The following is a 17,853-nucleotide window of genomic DNA, read 5'->3' on the forward strand; positions in this document are numbered from 1 at the left end:
CTCGAAATATTACGATTTGTAAAAACACATATCTATTATTTTAAGGTTACCTATACTATCAATAATATGACTACCGGAAAAAAAGAACACATCACCTTTACAATTCCCATGACATGTACTGCTTTTTTGAGGTGTGGCAAGGTCAGGGTCGTAATGAAGAAGAGCATTTGACCGAGAAATATCTGCTGGATGTGATCTCCGACCAACTTAATGTAAATCGCACTGTTGATAAGAATGAAAGGACAATATGCTACACTACATTCCAAACAAAAGTCATATTAAATGTCACTAAGTGACGGATGTTTAGTGTTATTAAAAGTGGGGCATCTGACAAGGGTCAGTTCAAAATGTGAACTTCGGATAAAATGTACAACTTTTTATTGAAAGTATGAATGACAGGTTCCTCCACATAAATCATAGGTTTCCAAAAAATTATATAATTGAATAATCAAGTTACAACATACTCAATATATATCTACAGAAAGTGAGAACGTTTATAGTAATTCAGTCAATTTGAAACATCAGCATTTTTTTCAACATCTTATTTTTTATATACTGATGTAAATTGCTACTTTATAGGACAACAGAGGGAATTTATAATGCATGATGCTTTAATATGGCTCTCTTGAATATATACTGTAATGTTATGACAAACTCATAGTGACAACTTGTTATATTTGTAATAACCATAGTTCAATACAGCGTGCGAAATAGTCACTGGTCCGCAAGCCTGTGGCTAGTAAGAATCTTTTCCTTTAGTTGAAACGTCTTTGCAAGTAATTGTGATAGTTTCATAACTTTTACAAAATTGTTAGGGTGTATTTGAGGTGTGTGAAGTAGACTCTTATAAAATACATGTGTTCTAGCGCTAGCTTTGCGTTCTGTAACATGTTTGGAGAGGGATAGCCATGGTGTATCATTTATTCTATCATTTTCTCACATATGTATTGCTTTCTTTTGTTCTTTTTCTATGTTTCTTTCATCACATATGATTCTTGAACTTAATTCTTGCTATCATTCATTCATTCATTCATTCATTCATACACACACACATACATTCATTCATTCATTCATTCATTCATTCATTCATAATTGTAAAATTCTGACTGATATAATAAACTGACTGAAGTACTGTTAAACACACTTGGAATGAACCAAGTCACTGTGTGTGTTGGAGTATGATGAGGCGCATGCTAATTAGAACAAATGGTCAAATAAGCAAGCGAGTGATGTATCCTTGTACATTATCCCTGTTTATGCTTACTTTTTTTCTGTCGGCTAAATTTGCACTTGTACTTGTCACTAGTTAACCGTTTTCTTTATGTTTTTCAACTGATTGTGTTGCAGACAGAACCAGAAAGGAAATATCCTCTGAAAATGAATTACGCAAGATTCTTGAATGCCACAAGTCTGGCAAGAAAGCCATCTCCAATTAGAGTTCTAAGTAAGCATTGAAATTGTATGTTGTAACATTGTTCATACTAGTATTCACCTAACTGATCATTTCGTTTGCAACAACTGAATTAATCTGAACATAATTAGTTGTGGATTTATTGACCATTTGATTAAAATTGTGGCAGATATGATTTACACATTGAAAGCCCCAAATGTCTTATGATGTCAAAGTCTCAAAGATTTTCCCCAAGATTCTCGTTTTTGAGTTGATATCTGAAATGTTGTATGTAATTAAATATTATCTGATATTTTTGTAATTTTGTTTACTGAAAAATGACAACAACCTTTACCTTAGGGGTAAAGATAGACTGGTAAGAACTCAATTCATCAAAAACATATCTGGTAAAATCATGCATTCTGTGTTCAGAATCTTCACCCGTGAATATCCAGGTTAGAATGTATCTTCTGTAAACCATGCTTGACGTAAGAGGTGATTAATGGGATCGGATGGTCAGGCTCAATGACTTACACATCATTGGTCTTAATTGCAATGATCAATGCTCATGCTGTTGATCACTGTTTTCTCCAGACTCAATTATTTACAGATCGCTGCCATATAGCCGGAGTGTTCCTGAGTGCAACATAAAATTAAGCCAACTCACTCGCTCTAAAATCTTGCATTATGTATGCACACATCTTGAATTTGAGTCAAGTAAAGTGACAAATCTGTCTTTAAATTTTTATACGAGTGTACAACAGCACTCTAGACTGTTTTCACCTGGACATACACAACAAACATTGTTGGATATTTTTTTTTGTCCAAAATACTGTCGAACTGGGAGACATTTAGCCCTTTTAGTCCAACACAAGACCCTTGATAATGAATGATGTTCTAAAGCAATAATCAACAAATAATCAAGACAAATATAGTTTACGCATATCTTTCAGCTGGCATTGTGCTTCAGTCTCCCCCGTCCCTCATCTCCATGGCTGGTGGTATGCCCAATGCTGAGTTGTTCCCAATAAAAGAGGCTTCGTTAACTCTCAGGTAATATCTGTGTGACTGAATATGGTAGTCAAGTGGTTAACTTAAAGGCCACATGCAACATAAAAGACAACTGTGCAGATTCTAATACCTTTTGGTGTTTACTTACAGAAACAAATCATCAAAAATGCCAATACAACCTTTGAAGTTGAAAAAAAAATGCAGTGAAAGAAAGCCTGCAAAATCAGACTTCAAACAGTTTTCTAATTTCCCCCAGCACTGGGGGAAAAAGTGATTTCAATAGGTGTGCTGCACTGCGGGCATAACGCATACGCAGGGAATAGGTTCTCGGAGTTCAAAACAGTATGGCTGCCTGAAGTATGAGGTTGTGAGCAGTAGTCTGATCTTGGTTGTGTACACAAAGAAGTAAATAATCTACATGTTACATAAAATAAACATGTTGATTGTGATAAGCAGACTCTGTCACAGAGAAAACTCAATGCCAGGTTTATTGACACCTAATATGTCTACCTGCCTGTCTGCTAATGACAATATGCAATGCACAACTTTAATCATTGACCACGTCCAATTTGAAAGTAACACCTATCGGGCTTATACGCCATAAACAAAGAGATGACTAAAGGCTTCATTACACTTGAGTGCACACCCATTGGCTCTGACTGAGGTCGGTATTGTGGCTGCTTCGTTTCTAAGGAGGTTAACTCAAGTTCAAAATATTGCACTTTGGTTTTGCGATTATATGCTTATAATTCTGTTTATTTGTTTTTTTCTATCATGAATAAGTGATAACTGTTTTAATTATTTTGATTTTTTGGTTGCATATGACCTTTAACTAGTAGGAGTCAGTAATGGAGCCTAACTTCATTTGATATGGATCGGGTGGTCAGGCTCGCTGACTTGGTTGACACATGTCATCGGTTCCCAATTGCGCAGATCGATGCTCATGTTGTTGATCACTGGATTGTCTGGTCCAGACTCGATTATTTACAGACCGCCGCCATATAGCTGTAATATTGCTGAGTGCGGCGTAAAACTAAACCCACTCACTCACTCATTTGATATGGACACTAGGGGTGACAGTTTAACTATTGCGATAGTGAATTGCGATTTACCATTGCAGCCAAATATTGCAATACTATTGCATTTTTAATTTTTCCCCTTGAATTGTCTCGTTCGAAGTCATTTCTGGTTTTCCTTTTAAGAAGTAAAAGAAAGTTGAAGTATTTTCAGTCTCTTTTGATAAATAACATGAAACTTGAAACCCAGATCCAGTAAACAGATAAAACGTAAACACAATGAATCTGCAAGTGTCAAAGTCAACGAACATATATACATCCAACCATAACTTCTCTGTTTTTATCCCAATGCAAAGTCACAAGCAGTAAAAATACCCCATGTGCAATTCCGAAATTAAATACACTATTTAATTACGTAAATTAACTGCCTGGTTATAAAAGTACTAGTGTTTGTTGTTTATCTAGACATGTGTTTTTTAGGAAAACATTTAGTTGATTTTATTAAAAATTTCATTCTGTATTGCTTACATTTGTGGTAAATATGTTTATATATATACCTAGGTCAGATTTGGTCTTTATCAGCCTCGGCTGGATGTTAGGTGACCAGTGATTGGGTTTCAGTGCCTTGGTTAATGGTCTGTCATCATGCTCTGAAGGTGTGGATTGTTGCTTATATTATCAATTACTGTATTGTCAAGTGCAGAATTGTTTTTGAAAGACTGCTTTCATATAGCTGGAATACTGCTGAGTGTAATGTCAGGTCAGTCAGGTTGGTCAGTATGGATCTTTGGTGTCAATCACAATATTACCCAGACCAGACTTGATTATTCACACACTGCAGTCATATGGCTTGAACACTGCTAAATGCCACAAGGTGAAAACAAACAATTATTATGAAGAGCATGTTACCCTAAAGTTCTCATCCATATTGTTATCATCATTGCTATTTGTAACATTACATCACCATCATCATCACCACTTTGTAAATGTTTCTTACATGTGGACTGTTTTCAGTGATGGGTCCAAACTCAACTTGGATAATGCCCTGCTGAAGAAGGGTTTACAGTACTCTGCCACACCAGGGTAATGTTGACATGTTCGAGAGACTTCAGCATGTTATAGCTGTATACACTGTATACAGATATAATGCAGATTATAATAGCATACTAGGGGATAAAATAGGTCTTCAGCAACCCATACTTGAGACAAAAGTGATTATACTATTCGTAAGAGGCAACTAATGGGATTGGGTGGTCTGACTCGCTGACTTGGTTGACATGTCATTGGTTCCCAATTGCACAGATTGATGCTCATGCCGTTGATCACTGGATTGTCTGGTCCAGACTGGATTATTTACAGACCGCCTCCATATAGCTGAAATGTTGCTGAGTGTGGCATAAAACTAGCCTCACTCACTCACATCATACTAGAAACCTCTTCACTGACATAGTCCCAGTAAATATATAACACAGACTATAGTACCAAAGCATCCCATGCTTGTCATATCAGTCAGCTAACAGGGTCGGCCAGTCAGGCTCACTGACTTGGCTGATGTGTGTCATTGTATCACATCTGACAGATGCTCATGATGTCAGTCACTGGATTGTTTGATCCAGACTCAGTACTAGTTTCAAGCCAACCTGATGTTTCAGCCTGCCTGAAATGCTGAAATGGCTGAAGGGCCTCCAACAGAAGGTTCACAACCCACCAACACTTGGCATTGCAGATGACGACAAACAGTTAGACTTCCTCGTGACAAGCGGGAGCCAGGACGGACTGTGTAAGGTTAGCTCCACTTCTTCGTAGGACTTGGTGCACGGTCTTCCGATCTACTGCACTAGAATCATTTTTTGCATGAACTGTGTTACTTCAAGTGGCATTTTAGAAGTTAGGACATACAGTATTGACAAACTCTATAGACAACAGTTTCTTTTGTCTTGTGAGTAGGATGTTTCGATGCAGATTCATCTACCTTTGTCAAGAATCTGTAAAGAAACATCACGCATGAAAGAAGTTGTTATCCTTATAGTTTGTCTGATATGAAATTTTGTTTAAGTTTGTGTTCAAAATTATTTTACTTAGTAGTAGATATCGGTGCATGCACATGTATGTGTGAGTGAATGTTCAGATCCAATCATATGCCAGTTTTACAGTGCAAGCCATGCTGCTGTTAGACAAGAATGCCCAACAAAGACAGGCTGACCAGTGGTGTTTTATCCTCAATTGCTGGGCCTACATACACAGAGCAATCTTATTGCTATGATGGTCATAATTCCTGTATTCTAATGAAGAGTTAACGTCTTCATAGCACAAAGACCAGTTAGTGCCAGTGGAACCAGGTCCATCATTTATGGTCATCAGATATAAGTGAACCATGGGATCAACCACTGACCTCTGCTATCCACGTAGTTGCACTATCCACTGCACTGTGGAAAGCAGTTAGTTTATATGTAACCTCAACATGTGTGGAAAAGTGTTTACAGTGATATGCTTACACTATATTCTGGTGGTACAGGTATTCGAGGCATTTGTGAGTCCCGGGGACAACGTCCTAATGGAGATACCTGCATATGCAGGAACTCTCAGCATAGTAAGTACATCTTCTGTAACATTCAAGAAAAGTAGCGGATATTAGATTTACAAGATTGATAAAGTGCAAATGATGAAGTAAGGGAGGAAACAGATGATGAAGTTAAGAGAAAATGAGACAATTTATTCTATTCCTTTGGAAGTGCTTCATCTGTGAGTGAGTGAGTGAGTTTAGTTTTATGCACTCAGCAATATTCCAGATATATAGCGGTGGTCTGTAAATAATTGAGTCTGGACTAGACAATCCAGTGATCAACATCATGAGCATCGATCTGCGCAATTGGGATGACATATGTCAACCACCTGCGACCCTGACCACCCGATCCCATTAGTCGTCTCTTACGACAAGCATAGTCACTTTTTATGGCAAGCATGGGTTGCTGAAGGCCTATTCTACCCCATGACCTTCACGGGTCTGCTTCATCTGTGTGGATATATAGTACTTGTTCTCATATACATTGGCACTGAATAGCAGTATTCTCCCAAAACATCCCCCACTTTCTATGAATGGTATGTTATTAATTAGCCTGCAGTCCCTGTATTAGGCTACATAGCAGTAAAGCTAGATTTAGGACTTTAACGAAAACTGCCTATCCTCAATATCTCAAGGGTATACGTTTCAATGAGTCTCCACTATATCATGGACGCATCTACGGATGGGCCCAATAATTTTATTATCTCCCTTTGCTGGCTCCACATTCTCACAGTAGCCAATCAGCAAGGCCGCCGTTATAATAGCATTTAGCGTTAACCGCTAAATTGTGTTATTGATGGCGTGGCTATACCACGTGCCTTTGTTTATAAATATTACCTTGGCTCGCGCAGCTGCAAACATTACGTCAAATCATGACGTCATCAGTTGTTACGTCATCACAACACGCGACAGATAACGGTGCTTCACTTCTCGCGTCTCCGCCGAACACTACTTACCGTCGCTCACTACCATATTAACATCGATAAGCAGGTTAACGTCGCCAATCTGTAATGGGACCAAAAAGAAGAGCAGCATTACAGCACAGGCTAGTCCCGGCACCTGCAGCTGGAAAGAAACGCAGATCAACAAGGGGTAGCAGTACCATCAGCACATCAAGTCCGCCGGTGGATATTCAAGGGACGACCTTGGGGACGACCTTCGATCCTCCTAGGAACGCTCCAATGCAAGGTAGGTTTAGCTTAGCTTCAGAATTGCATCAGGGAATGAACAATCCCATTCAGATAGACCCAAACTTATTATTAGCTACACCGTCCCTAACACCCGCGCCGGTTACCCAATCCACGGCAGCGCAGCCGGCGGCAGACGCGCACCCCAGTAGTCAGCAGGCGGTAGATGCACGCACAGGGTTTAATCCGGATTTAGATGCATGCACAGTTCCTTCTGCATCAAGCATTCAGGCCACGATACAATGGCTTTCTAATCTAGCTTCGGGTGGGGGATCTTCACAGCGAAGCCTCCCCACGTACAGGCAGGTACCCGATGCCACTGCGGTTAATGCGGGTTTGCCTCAGCTTTCCTACAAAACGGACCACATCGGTGCTCATGTGAAAGATTCGGTCAGGCAAAAAATATGGAACGGCGAGTTCGTAGACTTCCAAACACTCCTCCCTTCTCAAAACGTTGCGCAGGATGGCGATGTACCGTTACAAATGGTTTTTAACCAGGCAGGTCAGGTCATGTTTAAACCGGCAAGTAAACAATCTTCTAAACCCCTCAGTATTGCCTCCTGGACTACGGCCTTCCATATTTTTATGAGTATTTACCTGCAAAAACACCCAGGTGCAGTTCAAGAACTGTTAGGATACGTTGACGCAGTTCGGGGCGCCGCACACAAGTACGGTAATGACTCGTGGTACACCTATGATTATTATTTCCGCCATAAAATGGCTAGAGATCCCACGCGTTCCTGGGGAGCCATCGACGGCGATCTGTGGCTCCGTTACATGGTTCACGGTAGGCAGTCCTACAATCTCACAGACACTAAGTCCAGCACTGCTGGTTCCGTCACTGCTGTCACTGATAAGCAAGTCTGCTGGGATTTCAATTTTTCCCAATGTTCAAGATTATCTTGCAAGTACCCCCACAAATGTTCCAAATGCAAAAGTTCAAACCATAGTGCCCGTCAGTGCAATTCTTTTCGTAGCAAACCAACAAACAATGCACAAGTGCAACTCCGAAACAGGGCCAGCTTACCCCCATCTCCCGATGTCGTTAGCTCCGGTACCCATAAAATATAACACACTGATTCCATGGATCGATGCGTACTATGCAGTGTGCTCAAAAGATGCCGATCTATTACGGGTAGGTTTTACCTCAGGTTTTAATTTACAGTTCACTGGTTCGTTCACTCCTAACAACGCTCCCAACCTTAGATCAGCAAGGCAGTTTCCTCAAATTGTCAACACCAAGCTACAAAAAGAAATCTCTCTTGGTCGTATCGCCGGGCCTTTCCCCTCATGCCCGATTCAAAACCTCAAGGTTTCTCCCGTTGGTTTAGTCAAAAAGAAATCAGACACATCAAGTGTCACCACAATCGCGGATAACTACCGTCTTATACACCACCTCTCCCATCCCCGGGGATCGTCCGTAAACGATGGAATTTCCGCGGAATTTTGCTCCGTTCAGTACTCACGATTCGATGAGGCGGTTAGTTTAGTGCAGCAATTAGGCAAGGGAGCTCAGTTAGCAAAATTTGATGTTAAGTCAGCCTTCCGTTTACTACCAGTCCGTCCGGAAGATTTCCACCTGTTAGGTATGTATTTTGAAGGAAATTACTATTTTGACAAATGTCTCCCTTTCGGTTGTTCGATATCATGCGCTCTTTTTGAAACATTTAGCCGTTTCTTGCAGTGGTGCATAACCAAACACACACACAGTGCATCCATCATGCATTACCTAGACGATTTCCTGGTGGGAGGTCGCGCCCAATCAGGCAAATGTAAATACCTGTTAGATTCAAGCATTCAGCTTTTTCGACATTTCGGTATTCCCATAGCCCAGGAAAAAACAGTTCAACCAACCACGACCATCAAATTCCTAGGCATAACCATAGACACTATCTCTATGGAGATTAGGATACCACCTGAAAAAATCAATCACTTGTGTCAAGAAATTGTCGCCTTACTGCAGTCACAAAAGCGCAAACTAAAAGTTCACCAGTTACAATCTTTGTTAGGCAAGCTGTATTTTGTGTGTCGCGCAGTTAGGTGCGGGAGGGCTTTTTGTAGACGCTTGACTGATGCCCTTTGCGGAAACGTCTACCCCTATCATAGAATAAGACTCACTAACGGTATGAAACAGGACCTGCAAGTATGGTTACAGTTCCTGCAGCATTACAATGGCGTATCCGTTTTTCATGATTCTATTTGGCTGTCTGGTCAGCATTTACGTCTTTTCACGGATGCATCTAGCACACACGGCTTCGGGGCGTATTTCCAGGGCAGCTGGACATGTGCGTCCTGGCCCCAAGCGTGGATACAAAAAGGCTACACCAAGGATATGACACTCCTTGAATTATTTCCTATTGTGGTAGCGTTAAAACTGTGGGGAAATTGTTTGAGCAACAAAAAGGTTATGTTCACATGTGACAACCAAGCAGTCGTACATATTATCAACAAGCAGTCATCCAAGAACAAGAGGGTCATGGCACTAGTAAGGTGCTTAGTATTACTCTCCTTGCAGCACAACATAATATTTCACGCCAAGTACATTAGCACGCATGAAAATGCTATAGCTGACGCTCTTTCGCGCTTTCAGTGGCACCGATTTCACCAAATGGCTCCAGACGCGGACCCGACACAGACCAGCTTACCAAGAGACATTTGGGAGATTGTATGACAGAATCTCATATACTTATCGTGTCTTCTTTATCACGCAACACTAGACGCACTTATTACACGGCGCTGCAATGTCTCGAAACGTTTAGGCGCGCGTTTAGTCTACCATTAGGAGGACCCATTTGCCTAGACCAACTTCTGCAATTCATAGGCTACATGTCAATTCAAGGTAAATCCCCTCGTACTGTAAGAGCTTACATTTCAGCCTTATCCACCTGGAATAGACTAAATAACCTTATCAATCACTGTGAACATTTTTTGGTTAGAAAAGCCATCATTGGGATGCACAAGATTAAAGTTAGGAGGGACATACGAAAGCCCATCACATTTCCAGTTCTTCAGCGCATCGTAGGTGTTTTGCCTGCTATCTGCAGATCTTCTTACGAGGCTCAGGTTTTTAAGTCAGCATTTACCTTAGCCTTTTTTGGTTTCCTCAGGGTCAGCGAGTTGGTTTGCAGTTCACAAGCCGACGATTCAAAAACTTCACTACAAATTAATGATGTTTCATTTTCAGGCGAGGGATTAACCTTGCGCATAAGATTTTCTAAAACCGACCAGTTCGGTAGAGGAACTCTGCTTTCAATTTCTCCTACTGCCTCAGAGCTATGCCCCGTTAGAGCTCTCTCTCTGTATCTCGCGTCCAGACCACGCACTAGCTCACAGCTGTTTGTCCATTTTGACGGCTCACCATTAACGCGCTATCAATTTCAGGCGATTCTCAATAAGTCGCTATCACATGTCGGTTATGACGCGACCCAGTATACATCACATTCTTTCAGAATAGGCGCTGCTACAACTGCGGCGATTAATGGTTTGGATGAAAGTATAATTCAGCAGTATGGTAGATGGACATCTTGTGCATACCAGGGTTATATTAGGATCTAATAAAGTAACCACGCATAATTAACTGATTCTACTTAATATTTACTAGCCTTGCTCTTACCAATTACATTGTAGCAATTTTTTCTGCTGTCCGATCTCTATGTTACAGATCTGGCCTGGGTGATTGGTGACAGCTACATGGCCAGGGCAAAGGGGAGCTTGGAACAACGCTTGCAACGTCTCGGCCGTACACGGTGGCAGGTCCGAGGCGGGAGGCGATGGAGCCACTTCCGAGCTTCGCTTAACAGTCTTTTGGCTTCCGCGTCTAACACCAGTCCCAAATGGCTCGTGATCCACTTAGGCTCGAATGACTTGTCCCAAACGTCCGCCAGGTCCATATATGAAGACATTATGTGTGATTTGCTGTATGCCAAGCTACGTATGCCTGATACGACGCTGGTGTGGTCTTTCATGTTGCCACGGGTTGCGTGGCCGGCTGCTATGGACATCAAAAAGCTTGAACTTTCTCGTAAAAAGCTAAATCGAAGACTCTCAAACAGAATCTATGAGCTTCATGGGATCAGCGTCCGCCACGACCAGTTTGATCCGGTCAAATGTGGCCCGGAACATTACTTGGCGGACGGGGTGCACCTGTCAACCACTGCAATGGACATTTTTGTGCACAATATTGTTAGTGCTTTAACTGCTAATTAACTCGGATAAATAGAAATAACGGCAGTAAGTGAGCACGCGCTTCCATTATTTCCCAGCACAGTGTAAGTCGTTCATGCTGTTCGCGTATCCACTATTTTCTAATATCTATATGTTGCTGTGTGGATGGCCGGCGATTTATATCGCGGTGGCCTGCTTGGGGTGAGAAGCTATCAATCGCTATGCTGCTGGTTGTCCGCTTTCACAGCAGAAACCAAAAAATCGTAATTCCAGCCTGCTTCACAGTAGGTGGAACTCATCGCTCGCTACGCTCACCTCGTCTGCTTGTCACAGCGGAAAGGTGATTATGCATTAATACCATGCTCTCGCTCGCTGCTGCTGCTCCTTCTCACCCCCGTAGCCATCCACACATATTGGCCATTACTCCCAAGATAATATCTTCCTTTTCATTTAAAACGCAAGTCCAGCAATAATAGCATTTAGCGTTAACCGCTAAATTGTGTTATTGATGGCGTGGCTATACCACGTGCCTTTGTTTATAAATATTACCTTGGCTCGCGCAGCTGCAAACATTACGTCAAATCATGACGTCATCAGTTGTTACGTCATCACAACACGCGACAGATAACGGTGCTTCACTTCTCGCGTCTCCGCCGAACACTACTTACCGTCGCTCACTACCATATTAACCCTCCCTCCCTTCCCGTGCTCACTTATTTCCGTTATTTGATTGGGTGTACATTAAATCTAGAAGTATTAACATTGATATTCATTGTACCTTTATTCACTTTGCTGAATTAAAACGTCATAGTGTGTATGGCCTGCTTGGGGTGAGAAGCTATCAATCGCTATGCTGCTGGTTGTCCGCTTTCACAGCAGAAACCAAAAAATCGTAATTCCAGCCTGCTTCACAGTAGGTGGAACTCATCGCTCGCTACGCTCACCTCGTCTGCTTGTCACAGCGGAAAGGTGATTATGCATTAATACCATGCTCTCGCTCGCTGCTGCTGCTCCTTCTCACCCCCGTAGCCATCCACACATATTGGCCATTACTCCCAAGATAATATCTTCCTTTTCATTTAAAACGCAAGTCCAGCAATAACTGAACTTACCAGTGTCAACAAAGGTAGCAGTTGCAACTGCGAAGGTTTGCTCACCGTACGACTCACAATTTGGGGAAATCATACAGGCAAATTCATAGGTCCGAAACCTTTTTAAAAACATATGCAAGAAATCCATCTACCTCTTTCAGACATCATGCCAGGGAACAACACAAGTAGGGTTTCAACATATTATAAATATGAGGAACTGAACCCAGATCATCAAGATGATATTGCTAACAAACACATGGCCACCTGACCACCCCACAAGTTTTGTGGGTTGAAGGGTTCAGAGAGTGTGTAAGGCCTTTCAGACTTATCACTTCCCATTTCAAGTTGTAGCTCAGTGTGACATTCAACCCAACTCATTGACTGACTCTACTCATGTCCAGTGGTGTTATTGAGTAGAAGATGAGGGTTTGGTCATCAGATCCAGGACATGGGGCGGTGAGGTAGCCTAGTGGTTAAAGCATTGCTCACGATACCAAATACCGATTCCCCACATGGGTTCAGTGTGTAGAGACCATTTCTGGTGTGCACGACTGGAATATTTCTGGAATATTGCTACATGCAGGGTAAAAGTTAAAAACCATACTCACTCATTCTTCCCAATTTTTGGGTCACTGGCCTGCTTGTCCAACACTTTGCCCAACAAATATGGAGAGACTACTTGTTTTCTTACAGAATCTTCTAATGTTATTCTAAATATTTTCAGGTTAAGCTGTGAAGGAGTTATAATCCATTATACTGTCATACCCTAACTTTATATGCCATTTTTGTTGCGATATGATATGACAGATTAGTACTTACTCTCAGCATTTAGAAGACGGAACTGATGTATAAATTACAGCTTTTGTTGTATTGTTCCAAGACAAAGTTTTCAAACAGTCACCAGCATCTATCCTGTTGCCTTTGAAAACTAAACTCTTCCGGTGTTTAGGTTCGTCCTCTGAGAGCAAACATTTTGGGTGTACAAGCGGACAAAGATGGCATTATTCCTGAAAGTCTACGACAATGTCTCTCCAAATGGTCACCATCAGACGCCCAGGATCCAGCCAGTGATATCCCAAAGGTGTTATACTGTATTCCCAATGGAGGCAACCCAACAGGAAGTGGGCTGACCCTGGACAGGAAGCGGGAGATTTACAGTATCGCTCAGGAATATGATCTTGTCATCATGGAGGATGATCCTTACTTTTATCTACAGTTTGCCAAGGTATGTCTGCTGTATGATTCAGAGTTCCAGTTCCAGTTTGAAACTGATGAACACCTATTTTGATGTGAAATATGTTTCATTATTTTTACTGTTTTCTTTCTTGAAACTTAGTGGATTGTCTTTTTTATATCTCAACTATCTTTCTTCTCTTCAGGATGTTTTATAATTTAACACACCAAATTGTTTCTTCCACATTTTTTAGAAATTAAATCCAGCTTTCTTTCTTCCAGCCCTACATCTCAAGTTTCCTGTCAATGGATGTTGATGGGCGTGTAATGAGATTTGACTCTCTCTCTAAACTTCTATCGTCAGGGTGAGACATTAAACACAGATGTACTGTATGAGCCCAAACAGCTTATGAACTAAGTATTCACTCACATAACTCCTTAAAATAATGCTTAAACATAATGAGTGTCTAAACTGAAGTTGAAGAAAAGTGAACACTCAATATAAGAGCATCATTTTTGCACTTTGTATTTTTTTAGTGTCCGAGTGGGCTTCCTGAGTGGTCCTAAGATGCTTGTCAACAGAATAGCTCTGCACATGCAGGTGTCTGTGGTCCATGTTAGTGGCATGTCACAGGTGTGTCAATCAGATCTCTTGTCAATTGAACCAAGTTTCAGATCCATGTTAGAAGTGATCTTCAGTGTGTTTGTTCAAAGTGTGATGTTAGGTTTTCACTTTTCCTTGTGTCATATGTACATATGAGTGGTTTATTCTCTGCATCTATATTTGTTATATCCTTCATGTGATAATCATGAGATTTATACATATATCAGTAGCAGTCATTTTCATGTCCCAAAGCTGGAACCGGGGTTATGTGTACTAGGTCCACGTCAGCATTTGTATATTATATGTACTAGGAAGAGGTTTTGTTTGTTTATTTCTACAGGCTCTCCTGGTGCCTATTTTGGAAACTATGGGTTATGATGGCTTTTTGAAGCATGCCCAGAATGTTGCAGACTTTTATGAGAAGAAGAGAGACTTGTGCCTCACTGCTGCTGAAAAACATCTCAAAGGTAGACTTGTGAATCACACGTCCCTGTTTATTTGTAAACATCAGATGTAGGTATTCCTATCATATCAGAAAAAGTATTTTCCTCAATGAGATTAAGAAGTTGGATACTAATACTGGTCCTGAAATCAATTATTACCCCAGTATGCTTTGTGACTCTTCTTGACAGGAGATAAGAATGGCCGATGGCCTTTAGGCACTGCATCCATTGTTGACACAGATCATGTAAAGCCATGATATATGAAATGGAAATCTACAATCATTCATTTTACCAACATATTTATGGTCATAGAATTGTGTGTACTAAATATTCATCATGATCATGATATTATAATTGTTCATGCATATGATATATCTAAGCTATATGGTGGCAGTCTTTAAAATAATTGAGTCTGGACCAAACAAGCCAGTGACCAACAGCATGAGCATCGATCTACACAATTGAGATATGATGACATGTTAGTCACGTCATTCGACAAGCATGCTGCTGAAGACCAATTCTAACCGAGATCTTTATGGGTTGTGTTTAGGGGTATTGCTTGTGAAAATAAATAAGGATTTCTCCATGACTTTGGTTTCAGTGAAAATCTTTGTCTTACTTTTTTTACCACTACCTGAGAAGATGCGGGTCAGAATCAGTTTTCAACAACTGGAAACATACAGAACATGTGTATATTGTTAATGTGAGAACCTAGTGGTTAAAACATTGACTTGTCACAAGGTGCGATGCCCATTTCTGGTGACCACTTCCATGAAATTGCTAAAAATTGCTAATAGTGATGTAAAACTAAACCACTCACTCACTGTAAATATCATATCCCTCTCTGCAGGTCTAGCCGAGTGGTCTGTCCCATCTGGTGGAATGTTTCTCTGGCTCAAATTGCCAGGCATCAGTGATACGTTCAAGATGATCGCAGAGAAGGCACGAGAAAAGGAAGTCTTGTTTGTTCCTGGGAACGCCTTCATGCCAGACGACACAGCGCCATGTCAGTATGTGCGAGCGTCATATTCACTTGTGTCGGCAGAGGATATGGACAAGGTAACACTATACCTGTTCAAGTGATACATTCAAATATCTGTCAGCTTGTTCAAATTCTGTTCTCAATGTCGTCGTCACTAAATATAGTATCTGTTCAACTGTTTCAAATTGTGTATGCTTTTTGCCAGTACACAAATTATTTTGGCATTAAATATTGGTCAATCTATTTGTTATGTAAAACCAAATATTTTCTCTTGTTTAGTATCAAATAATTCATAGATTAACTAGAATCAGTGACGTGATGGGGCTATGAGACTGGTAAACAGAAGTCTGACATCATTTATGAAATGCGTAGTATTGTTTCACTAATTATTCTTTAAATTGCATATACTGAATGACCCTATTCATAATATTTCTCCTTTCTTTGCCAGGCTTTTGAGCGGTTAGCGGCCTTGATTCGGGAAGAGCAGGCATAACTTGCCAGGATCTCACAACATTGTGGAAAGTCTGGTGACATTACTCAGAGCTTATCATTTTCTTCTCAAGTTGCTACTAAATATAAGGTGTCATTTATTAGTCAACTACACTGAAACGTTGAAAGAAAACTAAATAATTGTCCACACCAAACATGATCACTTTTGAGCTGGAAAATTGTGAACAATTATAGCTCTTTTCATATGATGAGATTTTTTCAATGTACCAGTATAGACTGATTTCTTTGAAATGTCACTGAATGTAAAAATTGGGTATGATCTAGTCTAAAAAGGACATTGTGTGTTCATTATAAATATATAATCAAGATGTAGAAGAAGACTTTGGAAATCCTGTCTATCTACATATCCAAGTGATGATGGGCTTGAATTCAAATCCAGACATACCAAAGTTAATCCTTGCCCATAATGGGAAAGGGTGATGATTCAGCTGCATATACCAAAATGGGAAAGGGAACTATTCTGCTACATATACTATAGTAGGCAAGGGGGCACTATTTTTTGCACATACCGGTGGGAAAGGGGGACTACTCTACTGCATGTACCTTAATGGGAAAGTTGGACTACTCTGCTATATGTACCAGTGGGAAAGGGGGACTACTCTACTGCATGTACCTTAATGGGAAAGTTGGACTACTCTGCTATATGTACCAGTGGGAAAGGGGGACTACTCTACTGCATGTACCTTAATGGGAAAGTTGGACTACTCTGCTATATGTACCAGTGGGAAAGGGGGACTACTCTACTGCATGTACCTTAATGGGAAAGTTGGACTACTCTGCTATATGTACCAGTGGGAAAGGGGGACTACTCTGCTACATGTACCTTCATGGGAAAGTTGGACTACTCTGCTATATGTACCAATGGGAAAGTTGGACTACTCTGCTATATGTACCAATGGGAAAGGGGGACTACTCTGCTATATGTTCCAATGGGAAAGGGGGACTACTCTGCTACATACACCAATGGGAAAGGGTGACTATTCTGCTACATATACTAATGGGAAAAGGGAATGACTCCACTGCATATGCCTTAATTGGAAAGGGGACTACTCTGCTGCATGTACCATAATAAGAAAGGGGAATGACTTTGGAGCAGATGTCAATGGAAAAGGGGGCCTACTCTGCTGCTTCTCGTTTATATGGACCGGGAGTGGGACACTGCTTACTACTGCCCTTGATATCTAGCAGGGATGAAGACCACTGATAATCAGAAAGTTGCACCTGAACATTGGAGATGAATCTTTTTGGATTATAGATTCCATGTTTATCCAAAAAGGGACTCAGCTTTACATTTTTATGATCACATTTTGAGAATTGTTGTTTTTGTTCATATACATACTGTTTACTCAGATTGTGATGAATATCAGATATTGATGAGCCTCAGTGTCTTAAGTGAATGCATTAAAGTATATTTTACATTACACCAGTATATTACTGATTAAATAAACAAGCAAAGTCATATGACTGCACAGGAAATGTCCCGTCCAAGTTGTTGATGATATTGTGCAGGGAATCCATGTACAGATGCAGGAGCTATAGTTGGTTTGACTCAAAAGTGGACCTATGAATTGCAACCTAACTTGAAAGCTAATTAACATTTACAACATCTAATTAACATCAATCAAATGTTGATCATAATCAAAACCAACGTTCATACCAATCATACCAACGCTCTGATTTCTTTTAGCAGAATTTTTGTCCTAAATATAAACAACTATC

At 40.7% G+C, this 17,853-nt stretch overlaps 2 protein-coding genes across 2 annotated transcripts; both read left to right on the forward strand.

Annotated features, from left to right (window-relative positions):
* The first annotated feature begins 134 nt into the window (after positions 1-134).
* On the forward strand, positions 135-17,610 carry LOC137291825 (kynurenine/alpha-aminoadipate aminotransferase, mitochondrial-like). The gene is made up of 12 exons (XM_067823361.1): positions 135-212; positions 1,348-1,444; positions 2,344-2,443; positions 4,432-4,500; positions 5,070-5,202; positions 5,933-6,007; positions 13,372-13,647; positions 13,878-13,960; positions 14,133-14,229; positions 14,540-14,666; positions 15,493-15,701; positions 16,073-17,610. Exons 2-12 carry the CDS (start codon positions 1,378-1,380, stop codon positions 16,115-16,117), a joined length of 1,281 nt encoding a protein of 426 aa, XP_067679462.1. The 5' UTR covers positions 135-212; positions 1,348-1,377; the 3' UTR covers positions 16,118-17,610.
* LOC137291821 (uncharacterized) lies at positions 7,757-12,390 on the forward strand. The gene has a single exon (XM_067823357.1). The coding sequence runs from the start codon at positions 7,844-7,846 to the stop codon at positions 9,836-9,838; it is 1,995 nt and encodes a 664-aa protein (XP_067679458.1). The 5' UTR covers positions 7,757-7,843; the 3' UTR covers positions 9,839-12,390.
* Positions 17,611-17,853: the final 243 nt, after the last annotated feature.

Source organism: Haliotis asinina, chromosome 7 (assembly GCF_037392515.1).
Source record: "Haliotis asinina isolate JCU_RB_2024 chromosome 7, JCU_Hal_asi_v2, whole genome shotgun sequence".
Lineage (NCBI taxonomy): Eukaryota > Metazoa > Mollusca > Gastropoda > Lepetellida > Haliotidae > Haliotis > Haliotis asinina.